The 22,278-nt window shown below is 44.5% G+C and overlaps 1 protein-coding gene across 1 annotated transcript; it reads left to right on the top strand.

Moving 5' to 3' along the window:
* The first annotated feature begins 8,423 nt into the window (after positions 1 to 8,423).
* Positions 8,424 to 20,937, top strand: wu:fa11c10 (protein FAM110A). The gene is made up of 3 exons (XM_041059860.1): positions 8,424 to 8,572; positions 17,580 to 17,995; positions 18,389 to 20,937. The coding sequence occupies exon 3, from the start codon at positions 18,399 to 18,401 to the stop codon at positions 19,815 to 19,817; it is 1,419 nt and encodes a 472-aa protein (XP_040915794.1). The 5' UTR covers positions 8,424 to 8,572; positions 17,580 to 17,995; positions 18,389 to 18,398; the 3' UTR covers positions 19,818 to 20,937.
* The last annotated feature ends 1,341 nt before the right edge of the window (positions 20,938 to 22,278 follow it).

Here is a 22,278-nt window from a genome sequence, read left to right as displayed (position 1 = left end):
AGGTCTTGTGTCTTTTTCCTTTCTTTTTTTTTTTTAATGAAAATAATCATGTGGAATCGTAAATGTGGCGTACCTGTGTGTGAAGAACCTGTTTGCACAGCGGCCGTTACTTTAACTGAATGAACTTTACTTCACGGTCCATTGCAACTGGTTATAACGAATCCATAAATATTTCTTATAAAATGTATTCACGTTTCCTTTGACACTGTGTTAACTTGGCTTTTAAAGGTAGTATTCTTTCCATTCAGCAGCTGAGGACATCATCTGTGTTATCGTTGTTCATGTCCCTTTTAGCCCGTATTGGGTCTGTAATCTGCCTGAGACCACCTCAGTTCATTTGTTATCTGCAGAGATGATCTTACTGTGAAGGAGATGTTGGGAAATCAGGCCTGTTTTAGCTGGAGTCTCTTGATTCCCAGAACAGTGTAGAAAATTGTGAGGTAAGATGATGCCTGTTGCATAAAAAGAGGAAGTCCACTTGAGTACTAGAGGATATGAGTCTAGTCTTGTTTAATTTTCACGCAAGGTTTCCGACTGCTTGGCTGTTGATGTATTTACATCCAGGATTTCGCTGGTGGGAGGAGAGCAGTTCCTTTTTCTCCATCAGAGCAGGAAGTTAAGGCCTTAAACGTGCTGCTGTTGAGTCAGATGTCCTTTCCTGTATTGGCGTGGTTGCCTTCTCTTTGAATCAGCAGGTTTAGTCTGGAGTCAGCTTAAAAATCGTGATTTTTGAGCAGATGGCTACACAGGGTGATATTTCTGGTGTGCAAAATTACTGGATGCTGTAGGAAATTGTTTATGTCCTCTTCTCCTTTTTGCTGGGAGGTCAAAGGTCAGCCTCCCAACTGAATTTCCGTCTTTGTTTTGTTTCACCATGCCTACTTGGTTCAAAGACATTCTGTTCAACCACTAGCCCCTTAAAATTAGAGATTAATTGATACTGTTATTGTTTTTGTATTTTTAACTTAACTTTTTAGACTGTAAATACTCATTTTTTGTACTTGAATTGTAAAATGTAAAATTTACAGGTCTATGACACGTAGATAAAGTGTGTCATTATCGGATCAATATCTGATATCAGAATTGTATTGGTACATACCTACTTTATAATAAACTGTGGCACGTGGGAAAAGCAGACTAGCCAAAGTATGGTGGTTTAATAACTGGCTCGTATTCACCAAAGAGTGTAACTGACTTGCAAAAACTGTTCACCTTGGGCAACAGCAACGAACACACCAGCTTGTAATTTCCATTCTTAATCATTTGCAGGCCAGGAATGTGCATCCTGCAGTCTAGAAAAGTCAGTTCACACAGCGTGGAGTCCTCTTTTATGGGCCCCTCTGCGAGTGAGTATTCAATCTCTGGAAAAACAAGAACAACAGTCGGCTGATGGTGGCTGGTACTCTGACTCTGTTTCTAATGTTTAAATGGAAAAAACATACAATTCTTTAGATGTTAATAACAGTTCATGATGGGGTGCGTTTAGCAGTGGTGCAGAACTGCCTACTGCTATTCACATCTGTCTTTTCAAGAATCTGCAGTGACTTTGTTTCCATCATTTAGACAAGGGGAAACATCAAATGGGAGGAAATGTATAGGGTTGTGGTGTCTGGAAAGAAGCTTATTGGGGTTTTAAGTTCGTACCCATCACAGGACAGAGGCTTACCACAACCGTGTCCTGTCCAGGGGGCGTACTTTTACATCAGTGCTATCAAAGCAGGAGATGAACTCTAGCTTATGTAATGCACTTGGAAGATGTTGGCTGATTATATTCCACTTGCAAGAGAGCCTTTTGTTCAGGCGCTCAAATTGGCTTGATCAGCAGGTTTGTAGAGCTGGTGGGCAAAATAATTTTAAAGTCATGCTGAAATACTGCCGATAAATCATAAAGTGAAAGAAGAATTTTAATGAAATGGAAACTTATAAAGTGTAATCTCTTCATTTTGAATTTATTAAAATTTCTTTTTGATTGAGTAAAACCACCAGTTATGGAAACCGTGCATGTCAGAAAGGATGCTTTCTCAGAATCAGCACTCAATATCCTTTCCTTTTTCCTGACAGTTTTTTTTCAAGTTGCCTCCACCTCTTGAGATGTGTTCACCCTGTTTTCAGTTCATTCAGAGCACACAGAGCTAAAGCTGAAAAAAAAAAAAATCCATTATCATCAATCATTTGAATCATTTTTCAATCAAAAATGCCAAAGTTATGATTGTTCCAGCTTTTCCAGTGTGAGCATTCCATAGATGAAAAGTCCTAATTGATTAATTAAGAAAATGGACAGTTCAATCAAAAATGAAAACAACTGTTTGCTGCAACCCTACACCGAGCGCGTGCTGTGGACTTTATCTTGTGCAGTATATGTAACAGTTCACTTCTTAGCAACTACCAAAGACTCTAATGAGGTAATATTTTTACATGTCTATGTTCAGAAAGGAGAAAGTCAGATTTAAATAATTTTGTGGCAAACACAAACACATAGTTAGAATAATGAGATGTGTGCTTGCACTGTTGTGTATGCAGTGTACTGTAGGTTGTGAAACTATTCTCCAGAAAGTCACCATGTCTGAGGTTTGGTTCATGAGGTTTGCTCTCTCAGAGTGACTTTTTTTTTTTCTTCCTCTGTCCATCCTGTTGTTTACTTTTCAGTATTTTGGTCTTAGTGGTGGTGATGCATTGTGAATTTAGCTGGCCTGGGGAAAAAAATGAGGGAATCCTCTCTAATTGAGGCCTATGGTAGATGGTAGACGTCCATGGTGGTAATATTACAGTTTGAGCTCAACATAGCTGCCACACAGACAGACAGACAGACAGACAGACAGACAGACAGACAGACAGACAGACAGACAGACAGACAGACAGACAGACAGGCAGACAGACAGACTGGAACATTTAATGTCGACTTTACTGTTACATCAGCCTGCTGTGATGGCATGTATAATAGACTAACTAACCACTGTAGCTAATGCTGGTGATGTTCTCTGTTTTCTCTCTGCTCATCCAGAATGTCTATACGACAGCAAGCCTGTGATTAGCAGGAAAATATATTTTTCCTACCAAACCTACATACCATCCATCACAATGAATAGTCAGCAAATAATAGTGTGGCCTGGGGTAGATTATGCTCCACTGGCTGTGGCCTATAATATTCTAGCCAGCATCATTGTTGCAGAACAGGACGGGGTTTTGTTCTGACTGTTGTTCTTCTATGCAGAGTGCAGACTTAGCACTTTTAGGTTTTACACATCTAAATGCATGTTTTTCTGAAGAGAAGAGAAGCGAGGTAGGTCTGTTCCACTTCAGTTTTACCAGGTTCAGCGTGGGGAGAGTTTGTCTGAAGTGTTGCGACAGGAAAAACACTCTTCCCTTGTTGCACAAATAAGTGTTAGTCACCTTGTTACAGGGACTGACTCAGACGCTGCGTGACTTAAATGCTTGTCTGCCTCTGTGTCTCTCCCTGTCTCCCTCTGTCTCTGTTTGGCTATCACCATTTCTGTGGTGCTACCTGTGTTTGGTCCTTATCTTGATGCTGATGCAACTTTGTGTGCAATTTATCTGCACTGCCATGTGATGATGAGGTCATAGTATGCTGCCATCCTTTTTCAGACCAGGCAAAGTAATCTGCTCCACTTGGCCTGAGTATACAACACACACACACACACACACACACACACACTGGGCCACAGATACAGTCTGGCATTATACAACATGGTTCCAAGCAGTCAGTCATTTTGCATGAGTGAAGCTGATTGTGAAGATACCTGAGCGTCTTGTCTTCTCCCGCTGTGTTTCTGACAGAGCAGCTGAGTAAAGCACATTTCTTGCCCATAGTGACTGAGTGAAACTCTGGGACTTGTATTAAAGCATAGGAATGGATCACCAACATAGTCTAAACTATAGTAGCATGATTAAATACCAGCTTTCATTGATAGTTTCAGTGTGGTCAGCATTGCAAACTTGTAGAGCGATGCCTCACTTGAGAGGCCTTTGCCTTCTTGCTAGTTTCACAGTCCTGTTAAGCCCTCTCTGGCCCCAATATCCTAGTCAGTAGTAATCATGTGGCTGGAGTTCCCCTCAGTCATTGGCCCTTGGGTGCTCCCAGTTTGGACGAATCTCCCCCTGAGGAATGAGGTCAGTGTGACTCCTTGTCCTGGGAGTCTGTGTCTCTGTTTCTGCTGCTGGACTCCGGGGGTCAGCAGCTGAAGACTCACATGCAGATTCCTCACATGCAAATGGTTCATCTTGTGCGAACGAGTGAAGCCATGAGCCAGAGGCGAACTGGCAGCCGTGCTCTCAGTGAGAGGTAACATAGATGCATCAGTGTCCTGCAAAACACCCCTTCTCATTTTGTTTTTGATGCAGCTGACAGCCGACCTGACCCCCCACGCGAAGAGAACATGTCTGTAAATGCATCATGTGATTTTGAAATGCTGACTGTAGACTGTTTTGTTGTCTATGTCTGCCTGTCTGCTATTTATATGACAACAGCCCACACACAGATTGAGTCATTGATCATAACTGGATCGGAGGCTGGGAACCAGACAGTTAAAGCTCAATCAACGGTGACCAAGCAAATACAGTATCTGGTCTGATGAGTTTGTGTGTGTGTGTGTGTGTGTGTGTCTTTGATACGTCACAAAGTGTGTGCTCATCAGTTTGTCTTCATGAATCCCTACACACCCACACTGTGTGAGCTGGGAAGAGCATTTGCAAGTGGGTGTGTTTACTCATGTATTTTTGGAGGATCTCCTTTGTCAACCATCTGCCCCATCCCTCCAAGACAAATGACAGCAGCCTGGATGCCAACCGTTGTTTCATCGTTCCTTCCCTTTTTTTTTTTAATTCCCAGAAGGCCATGCTGCCTCACTACACGTGAGTGAGACTCTGCCCTTTGCCTGTTGTTAGTCGCCTCCGGCTGTTTAGAGGTTGCTATTTAGCAGGTATGGATCATGATTTTGGAATAGTCATTAAATGATAAAAAATTGAATAGTTTATGTGACTAATTCTTGCCTTAAAAAATAAGACATTACAGCAGTGTGGAGGGGGATCTTTTTTAAGAATGGTCAAATAGTTCCCAGGAAATATCGAATAATAGTTCTGCTTGAAGTACCCGTCCCTGCTGTTTAGTAGCATGCTTCATGTTAACCATTATTCACCCTGCCCCCTCCACAGTAGACCCACTGACCTATTAACCAGAGGGCTCAAACAAACAGTTTTTAACATGTCTGTGTGTTATAGATCCCTGTTGTTGGGATCACTGTTACAATACTATCTTTATGTAGCTGCAGACTGTCTGCAGAGTTACACGTGAGGGTATCATAGTCCCCTCTGGGGAAAAGGTCAAAGCATGTTATCTGTAGATTCAACTGATTCGTTCTTAATATAAATAAATAACAAACAGAATGATTAAGTTGTTACACATTGCTGTTGAATGTTTGAAAGAAAGACATTTTTAGAGAAAGATTTTTAATGATATATACACATGAAGTTCAGTTTACCCTTCACAAGCAGTAGTACTTATCTGGTAAAAACAGTGTTAATTGTAGTTGTCTTCTGTGGCTTTGGAGGCGGCTTTCTGAAGTTTGAAAAAAATGACCTTGAGGTTGTCTTCAGTGTTATGGCCCATATCCTCTCATTCCAGGTTGTCAAATATGAATATTAGCTGCTTTTCTTTCTTATATGACACTGAATCCAATATCTTTGGGTTTTAGACTTGTTGGTCAGACAAAATGAGCAATTTGAATTTTTTTTCCTTGGGCTCTGGGAAATGGTGGAAGATGCTCCACATCACATAAACTAAAGTGATTAATTGGGAATATAGCTGATTAATTGATAATGAAAATAACTGCAGCCCTGATTATGGGAATTGCCGAATGTTTTTTGGGGGTGCGGTTGAAATCTCTACCTGCTGTTCAAGTGCTGTTGTTTCATTGTTTGTATCATCATATTATCTAACCCTAATACAAGATCCATGATCCTGTTGCTTTGTGTTTGTGAAGACATAAATGTAGAGTACCTCACTGTGCCAAGAGCCTCTGCTGAGGTAGTTCAAGATAAGATGTCCCTGAATGGTTTGAAGAGGGTATCGAGTTCATTCAGAGGGCCAGCTGGGAAACAAATGTCACTGCTCTCTTTAAAATATTAACACACCTTATTTGCAATGAACACAGAGATTTCTGTGCTGTGGGGCCATTTGGTTTGATTGTTTCTTATATTTACCGGTATTTCTTTTTAAAGTGGGACAGGGGCTTTGAAACACGTCACGTGTTGCCCTGAAGAACTCTTAATGTTTAAACAAGGCCAAAATATTTGCTCTGGTTGTTTGCAGCACGACTCAGTACCTGAAAGTCAACACACAGTCAGTGTGAGAGCAGCCCGGCCCGATAACAAGTCCCTCTAGAAATTTGAATTTCAACTGCCGCGTCTTATCATTCATGAAATAATGCCATTCACACGGCCAAATTCAAACCATGAATTGCAAATTTGAGCAGGTAGGTTTTTAGACCACAGGCACGCAACTGCTGCCTGTCACCTGTGTCATCACAAAGGTACTTTCTGAGGTGTTTTGTTCATTTTATATGCCAGTCTCAAGACTGTTCCCACTCCTCTCACTCAGATTTTCTCAGCCGATTGATTCCAGTTTGGTTCAGTTTGATATCTGCTCCACCGCAGGATGCAGGGTGACGGGGACGGGGCCTGCTTGGGCATGCCGGTGTGTAATGTGAGCAGTAATGTGAGATGTTAGCTTGGTGTGTGCGTGTGTTTGTGGAATGTGTGTGTGTGGGTGTGACAGAGCTTATGATTTTGGTGTGAGAGCTGCAGTAACTTTACACGCCTCACCTTCTGTCTGAGGCCACTATAAAAAGACATCTCCAGCTGATGGTTTAAAAATGAGAATTGTGAATAGAGCTAATGGTGTGTGTTTAGTAAACATCCGGCAGAGCGTCAATATAGAGTCATCATTGTGTGGCTGAATGAGCATGTGAGTGTGCATCATGGATCACAGAGTATTTGGCCAAATGAGAAGGCAGCACTCACTCACACTAATACTCTTAATCCACCTGTCTCCTCTGTGTCTCCCAGCGAAGGGGTGTGTTCTCATGGAGGTGCGTTACCACTGCCGGAGGGGTGGCAGGGATGCTCACAGGGTATTATGTTGAAAATACTTCCCCCTGGCACAGAGACCGTGTCACTGTGACAAGATGTGAGAAGGAGGAAGAGAGGTGAAGAGAGGAATGGCTCAAAAGGTGAAGAAGAGATATTAGAGGAGGAACAAAAAGCAGAGGTGATAAATATGTTTATGAGGGGGGAGGTTGATGATATTAATGGAGGTAGAGAAGGTGTTGGAGTTTGTTGACCCAGCTGAAATATTTATTGTCCTAACCCATTAGCTCCCGCTGTGTGTTTTGGACACAGAGCAGCCACTTGCATTTCCTCTACAGTGAGGAGCCTGAGTGGACGCCCGCTCCCTGCTGCTGTCTCAGGAGAGCGGCTGACCACTTCATGTGTGTGTGTTTGTCTTCAGACTGTGGGTGTGGGTGCTTGATTCTGTGTGTGTCGGTTTGTATACATGTGTTTTATTGTGTGTGTGTGTGTGTGTGTGTGTGTGTGTCCCACAAGCTGGTGTGGTGCACTCCACCCTGCTGACTCCTTTAAATAAGCACCACTGTGTATGTTTGGACTGTAAGGAGGAAGGACGGCTCTGCCATGGTGTGCAGGAAGAGAAATGAACTTGTAGTAGAAGGTAAACCCACCTAAACTCAGTCAGTTATCAGCATTTATCAGCATTTATCAGCATTTATCCACTTTAGGAATTAGTGTTAAACTACTCAGTCTTTCCCAGGAAAAGTCCTCATGTGACAGAAAGCGTGCATAAGGAGTATAAAGAGAAAAACACACTGCAGTTGCCATGCAAAGCAAAATCTGTCCTGGCTGTAAAATCATGGAGAAGAATGAATTTCAAACACTGATCGAATCAACAGGAAAAAAAAATCTTCACAGTACTGTTCACACAGTTTAACTGATAGTTAAACTCTGATATGTGTCTACATCGATAGTTTTCGTCATGATGATCACTGGTGATGCTTTACCCACTTTTCATGTTCCACTACATCAGCAGGTTTGAAAAATTAGAAATTAAAAAAAATAAATAAATCATAGTTTCCATTTTCCATTTCCTGCATTACTGGTACCACTGCTATAGGTAGTGGAAATAGCACTTCAAAAGAAAGACAGGCTAATGAGAGAGTCCAGGAAGATCATGTGATTAAAAGAAAAAGCTCTTGCTTCCTGCTCTCCCAACTCTCTTCCTGCTTGTAGACAGAGGGGGTGGAGTCCTGCTCAGCAGTGGGAGGAGAAGGAGGAGAGCGTATTAGCCTAAGCAGCAGAGAGACGCTCAGGTTAGTGTTTACTTGGCTCGCTCACACACAGGAACACACCACGCACATACCGGCACTCTGGTGCTTGTGCCAGCTGAAAGCAGCCGTACACACTCAGAGCTCCTACCTGCTTCTTTCAGTGCAGCTCCTGTATTCCAGAGATCCAGTTACGGGATCTGACTCCGTGTAAACATCATGTAAGTAAACTTTACCGTCTGTCCTGTGTGAACAGATCAGTGTGTCTGCTGTGTGTAGACATGAGGTTGTGTCTGCGTATTTAAAAGGCGGGAAGATGTTTGAGAGTATCGACAGCAAACTTTTGAGAGTGATGTTTTGACTTCATTATTTTCTCCGTATGTCTTTAATGATGACTTTATGACATTTATTGACATGTTAAGACTTCCAGTCCTTTGTTGCATCTAATATCTGACACATAGGATGACAGCAAGACCACAAGCATTGAGTGTTTGCTGTGACATTTGTGGACACCAATGCAGAGCAACTGAAAACCTCCATTATAATAGAGGAAGCTATTGTCTCTTTCTGTGTCCCTGCCTGTGCTTCCTTGTCCTTGAGATGGCATGCCAAATCTAAAAATACTGGTCTTGATTATAACATTTGGCAGCTCTGCTCCAGGACTATTTTCATTCTCTCAGCCCTCTGAGCTGTAACAGGGTGAGAGGCTGTGTGGCAGGCTGGCAGGGCGCATGTACTGTACCTCTGACAAGTTTGATGCTGATGTTTTATTTCCAGCGTTTCAGAGCGTTATCGTGTCTTTGGATTATCTCACCGACTGCGTTTGATAAGGGTCAAAGAGCTAACACAGTTTGATGAACCTTGCATGGTTTTACTTGCATTTTAAAGGCGGTGTTGTGTTTGGGAGAGAAAGACATGCTGAGGGATTATCACATCAGTCAGTTGGCTAAAACAAACAGAAAGTCACCTTTTCATGGCCACTTTAACAGACTCAGCACCTCCGTCAGTGGAGAGGTAATCAGGGACTATAAAGGGTTAACATTTGAAGAATGAGTCCTGTGTATGACTGTGTTTGTACTTGTGAGTGCAACCAACAGTGTGTGTCAGTGTGTGTGTGTCAGTGTGTCAGTAAAACAGTCCCTGAATCCAAGCCAACACTGAGGCCTAGCCATTGAGGCGACTCCACAGTGACCACTCTCCCTCCCAGCTCTCTCTCTCTCTCTCTCTCTCTCTCTCTCTCTCTCTCTCTCTCTCTCTCTCTCTCTCTCTCTCTCTCTCTCTCTCTCTCTCTCTCTCTCTCTCTCTCTCTCTCTCTGTGTGTGTGTGTGTGTGTGTGTGCGTGCGTGCGTGCGTGCGTGTGTGGACAGCAGTATGTGATTGCGTCCATGCCTGCGTGTCTCTGGAATGTGTTCATCACCACGTTGAAGGTGGGGGTATCTTCTGTCGCCGCACATTATTGTTTGCCTTCAGGCTCCACTCTCGCAGCACAGAGCTGTGCGTACGTGTGCATGTGACTGTTAACTTGTGTGCTTCATGCAGTTGTGTTTCTTTTAGTGTGCTGTTGGCATGTAACTGTATTAGTGTTCATAAGCGCGCTTGTGTCTGCATGAGCTCATATGTCCCCAGGTGTGTGTGTGTGCGTGTGTGTGTTACCTAACAGATTAGCTCCAGCTGAGCGAGAGTTGCCTCCAACCATTGATCCAAACACATTTAAACATACTGATTTTCCAAAATCCAGATCTGCAGATCAGTTTGGGGAGTATCATAACAGTTTCTATAATCAGCAGAAGTTATTTGCTGGATCAGTTATTTCACTCTCTGGAGGCTCAGCAGTGCCAGAATCTCTACGGGCATTGTAAATCTGAGTGGTTGTAATCCTGCATGCTAATTATCCAGTGGAGAAAAAATAGTCACCCAACATCTCATAAATATTATAGCTGAATTAAAACAGGCTTAGCAGAATCTTACTCCTCTCCTGAAACCTAAAGCTGGCCTGCTGTCCTTCAGGATATAAAGCAAAAGGTTGAATTTTGTAAAAGTTAGGGCTGACCCAAATGCCTGGGCTTGTACCGTTGCTATGGTAATCAACATCGAAATCAATATGCGAAGGCTGCTTTTTAAAATGTATTTTTTTTTTTTTTTTATATACATTACCACAAAAATCCCAAATAGCCTATGAAACAAGAAATACTAACCCAGCATTATTCATTATGCATCAACATTAATTATTAGTCAATCTCAGACAAGGACATTTAATCTTAGTGATAGTTTGGTGTGTCACAGTTCTCATCTCACGTTACGAGTACTGACACGGGTAACACATGACCACGTGACCGGCTTACAAGTTATAACTACGCTTGAAAGATCGAGAAACAAAGGTCGAGAAACAAATTTGCGTGGATGATCTCTGACGACAGTGAAACAAGCAAGGCAACAAATATACAACACGTTTAGCAAATCACCTGAAGACTGTAGGTATCAGCTCATCCATCCTGCAACTTCTAAAATGTTCTTTTTTCTATTATGGCTGATGTAAGTGCGAACTGAAGGCCGACAAAGAGTAACCTTGAAGTCTGATTTTTAACATGAGTGGAGATTCATTTAGTTTGGGTGAGAAACCTTCCAAAAAACTTAAAAACGTAATTGTTTTCTGCTTGTTTTTTGCAAAAAGAACACAGTAAAGGATGAACATATCACTAGAGTGAGTGGGAACGTCTCTGACTGTCTGTCGCTGACTTGTTTTTGAATGGTTGCTGTCTCCCTTACAACCTTTCAAACTGTAGATAGAGATGAATCGATGACACTTTTTTTATTTTGTTGTTCTTGCTTGTGTTGCATATGCATACAATCCTATTTTATTATTATTATTTTTTTTATTATTTGGCTGACATAGGCACATGGCAGATGTTCCAATATGTTTGCCTTCACAGCTGGGCTTAGTTTTCCTGAGGGAGGACTGGGCCACCTGCTCTCCACTGATTACCTCCTCAGTCAAAACTCTCCTCATGACACAAACACACACAGAGAAAATGAGGATGCCGACATTCACGGATGCACAGCTACACATATGCACGAGACAGGATTGCACTGGACCCCTCCCCGTCCCACCCTCGGGTGTAATTGTGCATGGATGTGTGTGTTTCCTGGGGCCACAGACACAGACAGTGATGGGCTGAGATGGAGGAGGGGGTTTAAGAGAAGAAGCAATGGATGGAGAGAGCGGGTGGGGGGTGGAATACAGAGATGGAGCTGGATGCTGTAATAACTGTCTGATTACGGCTCAATGGTTGTTTTTGCAGTGGACTAGACTCCAGTGCATATAATGGTTGCATAACCCTCTCGTCCAGACACTTCAGTCATGCATGTCAGTGGAGTTCTCCAGCCGGCCAAGAGCTGTTTTCTGTAGGAAATGAGCAGCGTGGCCAGGGCTGATAGCTGCACAGCACTGTGTGGTGAAGCCAAAGCATTAAGGGTTGAATCCTGCGAAGGTTGGTGCCCTGGTGCTCGTCTCTCTGTCTTCATTAGCTGTCCCTAAATCAGCCCTGAGGGGGAGTGGCTGATAACCTTTTGAACCCTTCTTTTAAGCTTTTTTATTGACTTAAAAATTGAAGCCAGCGTGTCCCAGTGGGGTGATGGGCTTGGGTTTGTGTTGCATGCACATAACCTGATAGGCCAAAACCTGGGTATAAGCCTTTTTGCCATGAGGTTAGACTATTATTCGGCCAGAAGACAATAGGAAGATGCTTAGCTGAGTCAATTCAGCATAAAGTATTCAAGCAGCAGCCACCAGAGTTGGTCAAACAATGGAAATGTTAGGGAGAGCACCTTCAGTGCTTGTCTCTTTAATATCCACTGTCCCACTGGTCCTCACTCCAGCAATAGTGCCATGACGACATGACTACATTGCCGCATCTGGGCACTTAACATCTCATGACTTAAAGATGATTAACTTGAGTGACCCCCACATCAGCCAAACAGTCCAAGGCACTGAATCCCTGCCATGGTTATGTCTGTTCTGTATTTCACCCTGACCTCTGACCTCTGTAGAAAGAAGTGGTGCATCTTTTCTGTTGTTTCTTGTTATTTTTGTGTATTAAAGGTAGAGCAGATAAAAATATAAACTCTTAACATAAAAGAACATTTACTGTGACTGTCCTTCACAAAAGACTGTTGTGTTCTTATTGTGTTTCTTTGTCCGGCGTTGCATCTTTGTTAAGCAGTGGTTAGACTGCACAGTCAGTGCTACAGCTTACCTCACTCTGTGATTCCTCTACAGTGGCTGTCAGGGCATTGTGTACCGATTTCAGGTCTGAGTGCCCAGAAATAGATGCCTAGGGTCACCGTAAAACAGGGTCAACCTGCTGGTCACACACACACACACACACACACACACACACACACACACACACACACACACACACACACACACACACACACGCGCGGTCGGGAGCAAACATTCCAGCGAAGCATGTTTGTTTGTTTTTGTGTCTTTCTCACACATTTCCTGTTGTGAGATGCGTCATCGCTTCCTGCTCGTCCCTACACTGGGTGATAAACCTGAGAAATCACGACTGACTCACTCCCACTCTCTTTTCTCTCCCTGCTTGGGGTGAAGGTGACTCTTCCAATGAGTTTTTATGACACAGAAATTCTCCTCAAAGATTTAAGGAAGTGAATATTATTTTCTGACATCTAGCTGCACATTGCTCAGAGCAGGATGCCGAGTCCCCTCCAGCATTAGGAAAATTGTTGTTAAGCACATTCTGACTTCTGAGACGATAGAGTTCAGTGAAACCATCTTATCTATGTGTCTTTCACTTATTTGGTTCAAATGTTTTTTTAATCCTGAGTTTCGTATTGAACAGGAGGGGATTTCTGGTGACCTCCATTTAGGTGGAGGTTTCTCTTGTTTTCTAGACAGTCTGGGGTCAATGTCCGCTGAGACCAAGGCCACTGAGATATGACAAGCCAGCTGGCGTCACACAACTCGCACACATAGACGCACCTTGTTCCTGTCGCACAGTGTTTGGACCCTCAGAGTGCTGCATCTTCCTGTTTCTTGTCCAGTCTCAGGACATTTTCTAGGAAGAAAAGTATGAAAACGATCAGATGCAGCCTGTGTTTCTCCTTCCTCTTTCCTCTCCTCCTGAAATCCACTTCCTCACGTGCTGATGTTTGCTATTTATTCAGTCACTCAGTTACTAAGTGCTAGAAAATATTGGCAAGTCAAATTGCTCCCAGTCATGGGCTCTCCCTATAATTAGTGTTATGCAGGCTGGCTGGTAGATGACCATAGTCAGTCAGTTGTGGTAAAGTGCTAGTCATCTCCTCCTTTCAGCTGGAGTGTTCCCTGCCACCCAGCCCAACATTTCCGGTCATAGAAATCTGGTTAAAAACATTCACACTTTAGTTTTTCCCTCTGTTCTTTCTGTCTCTTGCTCATATACTCGCCCGCTCCGTCACTATGAAACACAACCATACACATACACACACACACACACACACACACACACACAGCAGACATCATAAGCCATATCGTTACCCACTAATATGGTGGTTGGAAAGCCGAATGTAAAAGCACTTAGATTCATAAAGACACCGCGGTTAGCATAGTTTTGTGATAATTGAACCGAGCGAGTTTCCATCATGGAATAGAAATATCATTCCTCGGTCTGTTGCTGTGGTCGGTGCCTGTGGTGCACTCGTCGTCGCTTTTGGAGACATCAGCTGTTTGTGTAACTGCAGAACAGAACATGAATGGAAAGTAAAAGATGGAAAGTTGGAAAAACGAGACAAACGGGCTGAGGGAGGTTTTTGTTTCCTTGGGAAGTTATTGTTAACTCACTCACACACACACACACACACACACAGGCTCGTGGACCCATGCTTGATCACTTTTCACTTTGTTCTGTAGCAGCTTGAGGTATAACAGCACTGTTCACACACACACACTTTAGTTCACAGCAGACGTTTTTTAGCTGTCTGAGCCTGTACAGTGAGGAAATAAATGACAATAGCAGCTGTGTTTAGGACTGGGGTCTATCCAGGCCGTCAGTATTTTCATGTAGATGGATCTTCTCAGTGCGCAGCTTTAAAGAAGAACAGTAAGTGGGTTTTCATTTACATACTTCCAAACCTGATCTCTATGCGGTGTGAATTCATTCAGCAGCTTTCATTTGATCTTTTTAAGGCTTTAGTGCATCGACAGTAGTAACTGTTAGTAGTTCAAACTCTCTCCAGTCCTCCATCCATCACACTGTTGGGACCAATATGGTAACAAAGACACTGAATGAGAGGATCATGGGATTGCATGGGTGTGACAGGGATCAATGTGTGTGTGTCTGCATGTACGCAGCTTTTGTGTGGTTGTTGACACCATGTGTTTTATAATGTTAAACTCATGAGATAACCCATGATCCCCCCCTTTGTGTTTATGTGATTGGTCCAGCTGTAGTAAAGTGTGTGTGGCAGACCTGTTGTGCACCAGCAGGGATGGAGCTTTTAAGTTACATCATGATATGTTGCTGAAAAGGCAGAAAGGGTTAGGGTTAGTATGTGTACGCTCTTTAGGCCATTACACATTGAACTGGGACCTCTGTCAAAAGTATTTGTGTCCAGCCACAGGCCCGTTCAAGACGTTGGTCTTTTTGTGGACATGAAAAGGGTCTAAATGTGGACTAAAAGGATGTTTTTTCAGGAGAGGCCTGTGCGAGGGTAATGACAAGGCCACAGCATACTAAACCTGAGGCAGCTGAGGTTTCTGTGACCAGACGTTTTTCTTTGCCATTTCTGGTAAAGTCTTTCTTTTAGGATGAGTTTTTATGAATGGATTCATATACAACCATTTCTATATTTACATGTAGGTATTGCACTGAAGCTGGTGTTGTCCGTGTGTGTGTTGTTAGAAGACTGCTTTCAAAGCTGGAGGAGATTTTCAAGAAAAGAAATTGAATATTTTGGATGGAGAACGATGATGTGAATGTACTTCATCATAAAAAATTGTAAACAAAAATTGATGTATATTGTTTAAGAAGTAAAACAATGTAATTAAATAGTAGTGGCTTATTTTCATGCATATGTTTTGCCTGTATTCATATTCTCTGGGCTGGCCTGTTTTAAGTGTCACTGTTTGTCTCCAGTTTTTACTGTGGTCTTTTCTGTGTTTACTGCACTGTGGTTCAAACGTGTTTTTTTTTAAGCAGCCAGTGTTGTGTTGTGTCATGTGCTGGGCTTGTTGATACACCGCACACATTCATTTTGTGTGTTAAAGAGGAACTCCACCAGTTCTGTTCAGACTGCAGACCTCTGTAGACTGCTCCTCGTGAGACAAGTGGCATAACACCCCCTGAATCTCTGACCAAGCTGTCAGCAGTCAAGTTGCATTGTGGGTAATTTAGGTGCCGGCTTGTGACAAGAATCCATGAAATAAAAAGAGACGTTATCTCTGGTTCTGTGCAGTGATTTTGATCTTTTTTCTGTCCATCATGAGTCCGACAGTGTTATAGAAGTGCAGTGGTAAATCAGCGGAGTACTCGTTTAACTAATTAAAGCTTAAGGGTTTTGAAGACAGGCGTGTGTGTGTGTCTCCTAATCATCATCACATCATTAAGCCCTTTTGAATAGCTCAAGCTGCAACTGTGATAATGTCATCATCATCATCATCATCATCTCCTGTGAGTTTCTGTCTTCCTCTAACTTGACCTAACCAAACAATCCCTCCTTTCTTTGTCTATAAGATGTGAAAGTTTCTTCTCACTCAGAGCATCCTCTTTTTTGTGCATTTACTGTTTCCATAATAGAAATTTTTTTTTTGCTTTATCGCCTAAATGTATTCTCTTGGGATTTGCCTGAAGGCTTCTGGTTGCACGAGGTTTGTGAATCATTATTTTCTGTGATGCAAATGTGTTTTAATTTAAGCTGCACTATTTTAAACTCTGGGCTGTCACATGGTTAAGATGAAAGTAAAGTGTGTGACTACTGTGTGTGCTCACTCTGAGTTTCCAAGCTCTTGAAGTACCTGAAAGCGTGTGTGTGTGTGTGTGTGTGTGTCCAAGTGTAAGATGTCATGGTTGCTTTTCCTCTCAGCCTGCTGCTGGTCTTCTGTTCAGGGATGAGAGTGAGAGGAAGACGAGGAGATGTGGGGAAAACAGGGTCACATGTTGAGGGAGACAGGACGGGAAGACTGCTATAAAAAGACTAATTAAAAATGTGTGGATAGATATGTTGGAGGTGGAGGAGGGAGAGAAACGGGCCCACAGACTGGGTGTGATGTAACCCTGGAGTGTAATGTTGTAAACGATAAGGAGGGGAAGGGATGAGCAGTGGTGAAGAGCGTAGGGAGGGTGGTGATGGTGGCGGTGGGGGGATGGAGAGAATTGTTTTTCTGGGAAATCAGAGCTTGGAGACAGAGGGAAAGCAGATGAACATTGTGTGCGTCAGCAGAGCTTTGAGCTCCTTACACTGAGAGTAATTGGCTAAGTTGTAGAAATGGGATAAAACTTTCTCTGTCTTTGTTCACGTTTCTTTGTCTCTTCAGTAGTGTTGCATTTATTCAGCCAGTTTTAAACAGTGCAGTCACTGCGCGAGTCCATTAGACTACAAACACCAGTTAGAGGCATTAGAGCAGCATTAGACTGGGAATGAGATGATGCTCTATTGTCCACACTTTGTCTCCACTGTGATGGACACAAAGAGGAACAGTTGTGCCGGCTTTCAGTGTTTTTCACTGTGTTTTCATAGCACCCCACCGAGCTTGATGCAAGTCAATGTAAAAAATTGCAGCTGTTTTGCCCGTTGTCCTCCTCTCCCTTTCTCCCCCCCCCTTTCTGCCTTTCAAAGAATTTTCATTTGAATGAAAATCCTGCCTCGGTGTTTTGTTGTGCTCGGAGGGGGGAGGGGTCCAATTGGTCAGAATCCCGTTCGAGGTGGACCAATGCGAGCAAGCCTACCGCCCACCACCCCGCCCCCTGTGCCCCACTGAGGCTCCTGGCCTGACGTGTGATTGGCCGGCTGGGAGGAGCCAGACGTGGTATTAAAGCCTGTCCCGTCTGCTCCACTTCAGTGTTGAAGAGATTCCCTGTCTGTCAGCCGGAGAAGTGTGTGTGTGTGTGAGTGTGTGTGTGTATGTATCAGTGTGTGTGGATGTTTTTGTTAATGAGACACGGACAGAAAACACCGAGTTGTACCTTTATTTGACTTGGACTTCCAACTGTTTTTAACCCCCTCCAGGACTGTGGGGCTCTCCAGCTGAATTACCGGCCGGCTTTTTGTGTATGATCACAGCTGGACGGGCGGACGGGGGCCGAACAGACGAGTTGGACGGAGATCGTTAAGGGGATCATAAAGGCTGTCGTGTTGCCGGTATCTTTGCTGGCTGATCCACCAGACCTGCTTTTTGGATACAGCTGCACTGTGGCTGACTGGTGACCCCGATCCGCAGCCTAACCCCCTTCTGGGCCACTGCTGCGCTGATAGAGGTGGTCCGTCCGGGCCTGATGTGGAATTTGACCCCGACTGACCCTGTCCCACAAGTAGCCTTTCACTGAGCCCGGACTGGGAAAAAGGAAGGATAAAAGAGCAAGAGGGGCGACGGAGAAGAAAGGAGGAAGAAAGAGAGAGAAGTGAGAGCAGCAGCGCAGCGACCGGTAAGGAAGTTAAAGGGGGCTCTGGGAGCCAGGGTGCAAGGCTGGGAGGAGGGGGAGGAGAGTGGGAAGAAAAGAGAGAGTACAAAAGAGCTATTTTCTTAAGCTTAGAGAGGACATGTGGGAGCCCTAAAAGGATGTTGGTTGACCATTAAAGCCCCACTCTCACCCACCTCTCCCTCTGTCAGTTCAGTTTATCCTGCGCCTCATGTTCACAACATTGTTGTTGTTAAATTAGAGCTATAAAACATTGTTCTTTATATTTAACTCAGTAAATACAGAGAGGTAAATTGTTTTCTTATTCTTTCTCAGCTCTTGATCATTCACTCTTTGTCCTTTCTTCTTTGATAATTCTGTTTCAAAAACTGTTCTAAAATCCTTCTTTGTCTCCGTCAGCTCCTCCAGAATGCCGGTGGAGACCCTGCGGCCGTCAGACGGCCGTCTGGCCGGAGTTCCCTTCACCTCTGCCATGCCCTTCAGGATACTTAACAAGGGTCCAGACTACTTCCGTCGTCAGGCGGAGCCCGGGGCCCGTAAACTGAGCGCCGTCGAGCGCCTGGAGGCTGACAAGGCCAAGTATGTTAAGAGCCAGCAGGTGGCCCTCACCCGCCAGGCCCCCATCAAGCCACCAATCATCCGCAAGCCCCTCGTTCCTCCAGGGATGATGCTGCAGTGCCAGATCAGCAATCCCCCGGCCCGCAAAGTTCCCCGCTGCCCAGCTGAAGTGGAGAATGGAGGAGGGAGAGAGGGACCAGGAGGGAGAAGAGGGCCTGCTCTCAACTTGGATATTCTGAATAATCTGATCAATGATGTATGTGATGGACCATTGCCCTGTTCCCAGTCGTCTTCCTCCACCTCCCCCTCCTCATCGTCTCCTTCATCAGGAGCTAAGAGCATCAGCAGTAGCCTGTCAGCAGAACAGGAGAGGAGCAACCGAGTTCTCAACAACCTCAAACCTTTGACACCTTTGACTCATGGCACGACCAATTCTTCATCCACCTCTTCCTGCACTTCCTCTCCACTCAACAACAACCTCCGGACCCCTGCAGCAGAACTCACCCGACGTCCGCCCCCTATCCCAGCACGAGCTCCGCGCATTGGGGTTCCAGCGCCCTACAGCTCCCCAAACTCAGTGACAGTGCGTAGGGTGGATGTTCGGCCTCAGGCTGAGATAAGGAAGCCCCAGAGGGCCCAGCTGCAGCCCCAGCTCAGGCCCAGACAGACTCCCCAGGGCCAAGTTGCACACCCCCAGGTTCCACCACCACCTCCACCTACTCACAGCCAACCCCAAGCCCATTCTCAGCTCAGCACTCCCTCACAAACCCTGCCCTCCCCTCCAGCCTACCTACCACCCAGTCCCATGCTGGTTCGAGCGGGCATGATCCCACCAGCCTCCCCTGCTTTCACCCGGATATCAAACGCCAGCTCCAAGGGGTCTTCCCGTAAGCACCCATCCTTGCACCGCTCCAAATCAGACCTGAGCGACCGCTACTCCCGCGCAACTGCCGACCTGGAGCGATTCTTCAACTACTGCGGGCTGGACCCGGAGGAGGTGGAGGGGATGGGCGGAGTGGAGCGCTTCACGAGGGCCAACTCGGACATTGTGTCCATCTCCAAGCTCCGCAGCGTGAGCACGCCTAGCTCGGAGTGCGGAGACGAGGCTGAGAGGGCGAGGGAGGATGAGGACGACGAGGACGGGCCATCTAGAGCCAACGAACGGGTCCCGTACGGCATCTCCGTCATCGAGAGGAACGCTCGAGTCATCAAGTGGCTGTACGGAATCCGGCAGGCGCGAGATGCTAACAGCGCTGTCTCTAACGTATAGACTAATGGGAACTTGAAAGGACTTGAGAGAAAAAAAAAACAGGAAAGCAGTACTTTTTGTATGTATACACTCGTCTGAAGAAGGGAAGCCCATCTGTTCATCTTCTGCTGCCTTACATCACATTTATGGATAATCCAGTAGTTGTTTTTTCTGTTTCCTGTGAAGAGGAAAATTTTTTTATCTGGGCTCCAAGTCGGGGCTGACTCCCTGCAAGACGATGGACGATGGACGACACGTTTCCTCTTTCCCTTCACTTGATCTTATAACAATATTGGTATATGAAAGCAATAACAGACTACAAATGATGATGGTGAGGATGAAGCCAGCTGATGTTTGCTATTGTGGTTCCTCATGTAAAGGTACTTAAAGTGAGTGTGTGTGTGTGTGTGTGTGTGTGTGTGTGTGTACGTGTGTACGTGTGTACGTGTGTACCAGAGAGCTTGGCAGCACAAAGCCAAATTGGCTACACACTGCTAGAGAGCTACAGTGTGGTGACTGCTGAGCAAGCCAGCAGGAAGAGAATCACGTTGATACTGTGAAACACACAAAAAAAAGCTTCCATAAACACATTTGTATTTTCAAAAAAAACAAAAAAACAACAACAAAAAAAACCTTTGGGCTGTTTGACTGTTATTACACAAATTATTTTGTCAGCATGTGAGTGGAGCGTTTGTATGCATTTACTTTAGAGTATGTCATCTCAACGAAGCACACGTATTACTCTCACACAGGTAAATCACTTCACGGCACAGATGGACCTTCAGGTCAGTTACAGTAAAATACGGCGGAAACTGCAGTTGTCTGGTGGTGTCTGTATATCTGACTGTAACGTTGTCAAGGTGTGCGTCTGCAACAGAAACACGATTTCACGTCTTAGATTACGCTGCACTGGTGCAGCGGGAGAAATCTGTTTACTATGTATGTCTTGGCACGGATGAGAGAGCAAGTCATATGATAAGAGATGATCTCATAAGTGGATGGTTGAAGTAAGTGTAGCATGAACAGTTATTTTGCCTCCAGAGAGATGGAGAGAAAATCAAAGGAAGACTGGAGAGAGTATACTCATGGATCAAAAAAAAAAAAAGAATCTATGGTGTCTGGTTTTCTGAAAGTGTCTCAGGAAGATGTACTTGGCATACTAATGAAAATGGACCAATATTTATTTGGAAAATGTAATTTAATGTATTTTTAATATTGGATGACCGTGTACAGAATTCAGTCTTTTTTTTTTTTTTTTGCTCATGAGTGCAATCTGATCGCATCTACTACACCTACAGTACATGTAGGATCACATTTAAACACATGCAGATACAGGCACCAGTCACAAGAGTGAATGTTGTAAACAGGGCAACGCTACGTGTAACATGTGCCCCGCTGCTCTGTGGTGGTGTGGGGGGGGGGGCACTACAGAAAGTGAGACTGTTGTGTATTTATTTGACTTCCTGTTTGCCGCAGTGGGAAGCAAGAGACGAGGTGTGTCTGTGCCCTGTGCGAGCTCTCCACCCTCTGCATCAAGCTCCTTTAACCTTTCAGGATGTTCAGTGTGAGCAGCAGCTCGGCCTATCACAGGTGGATGAAGAGCGATCAGAGGGCTGGAGAACACGACAGCGAAAACAAAGCGTGCTGTTGAATCTGGCACTGGATGCCCAAAGAGTCTACAAGAGAAGATCCAAAATGCTTTACTATGGTGTATTCTAAACAGTTAATAAAAAAAATGTTCCAGTATGTTCCTGTCCGCTGTTTTTCTTATGTTTCTGGTCTTTGAAGGTGACTGTAAATACCACGATGGATCCTGCTGGTTCAGACATATGGCTGCCAACAGCCACTCCTCCTCAGCTTTCTTCAGTGTTCTGGGAGTGCGCTGGGTGCTGCTGCCAAGTCCTCGCCTGATAATCTGAAATCTCGTGCGGGTCCAGTTCAGCACAGGCAGGTGTTTTAGGCCCGTCAAATCTCATTTCGGCATCAATAATTGACGCACGGCACTTTCACTGAGCTCCCCCGGATGGTTTTTGTTTACTTTGATCGTGTTCGACTGCTGCATTATTCAGACGGCAAAACGTGGGCACGCACGCAATCTCTCACTCTGGTTATTGGACTCGTAGTCTTTCATTAAGCCTCTCCCATGAAATTGCACAAGTTGTATTATTGTGTGCCACAGTGATGTGTGATGACCCCACCCTCCACCTTCTCCTCCACACCACACCCTGTTTCAGAGCTCTGGACCCTCTTTAAGAGAGCAACTGCTCCGCTCACTAAAACACTGTTGGAGGGCACGGAGTGTAAAATGAATGGGTGTGAAACGGGTACTTTGGCCAGCAAAGCTGTTCACACTAATGTGTCCATTCATAGCACTGTAAGTATAGGCAAAGTAGGACAGCAGAGAAGAGAGGACATCTGTGCTCATCGTTGTGGAACTCTTTGTGAATCTTAACTTTTCAAAGCCGCTATTTCCCGAACATAC

The sequence above is a fragment of the Toxotes jaculatrix genome, chromosome 2, assembly GCF_017976425.1.
Source record: "Toxotes jaculatrix isolate fToxJac2 chromosome 2, fToxJac2.pri, whole genome shotgun sequence".
Lineage (NCBI taxonomy): Eukaryota > Metazoa > Chordata > Actinopteri > Toxotidae > Toxotes > Toxotes jaculatrix.
The sequence above is the reverse complement of the archived record's forward strand: the minus strand, read 5'-3'. Positions and strand labels throughout refer to the sequence as shown.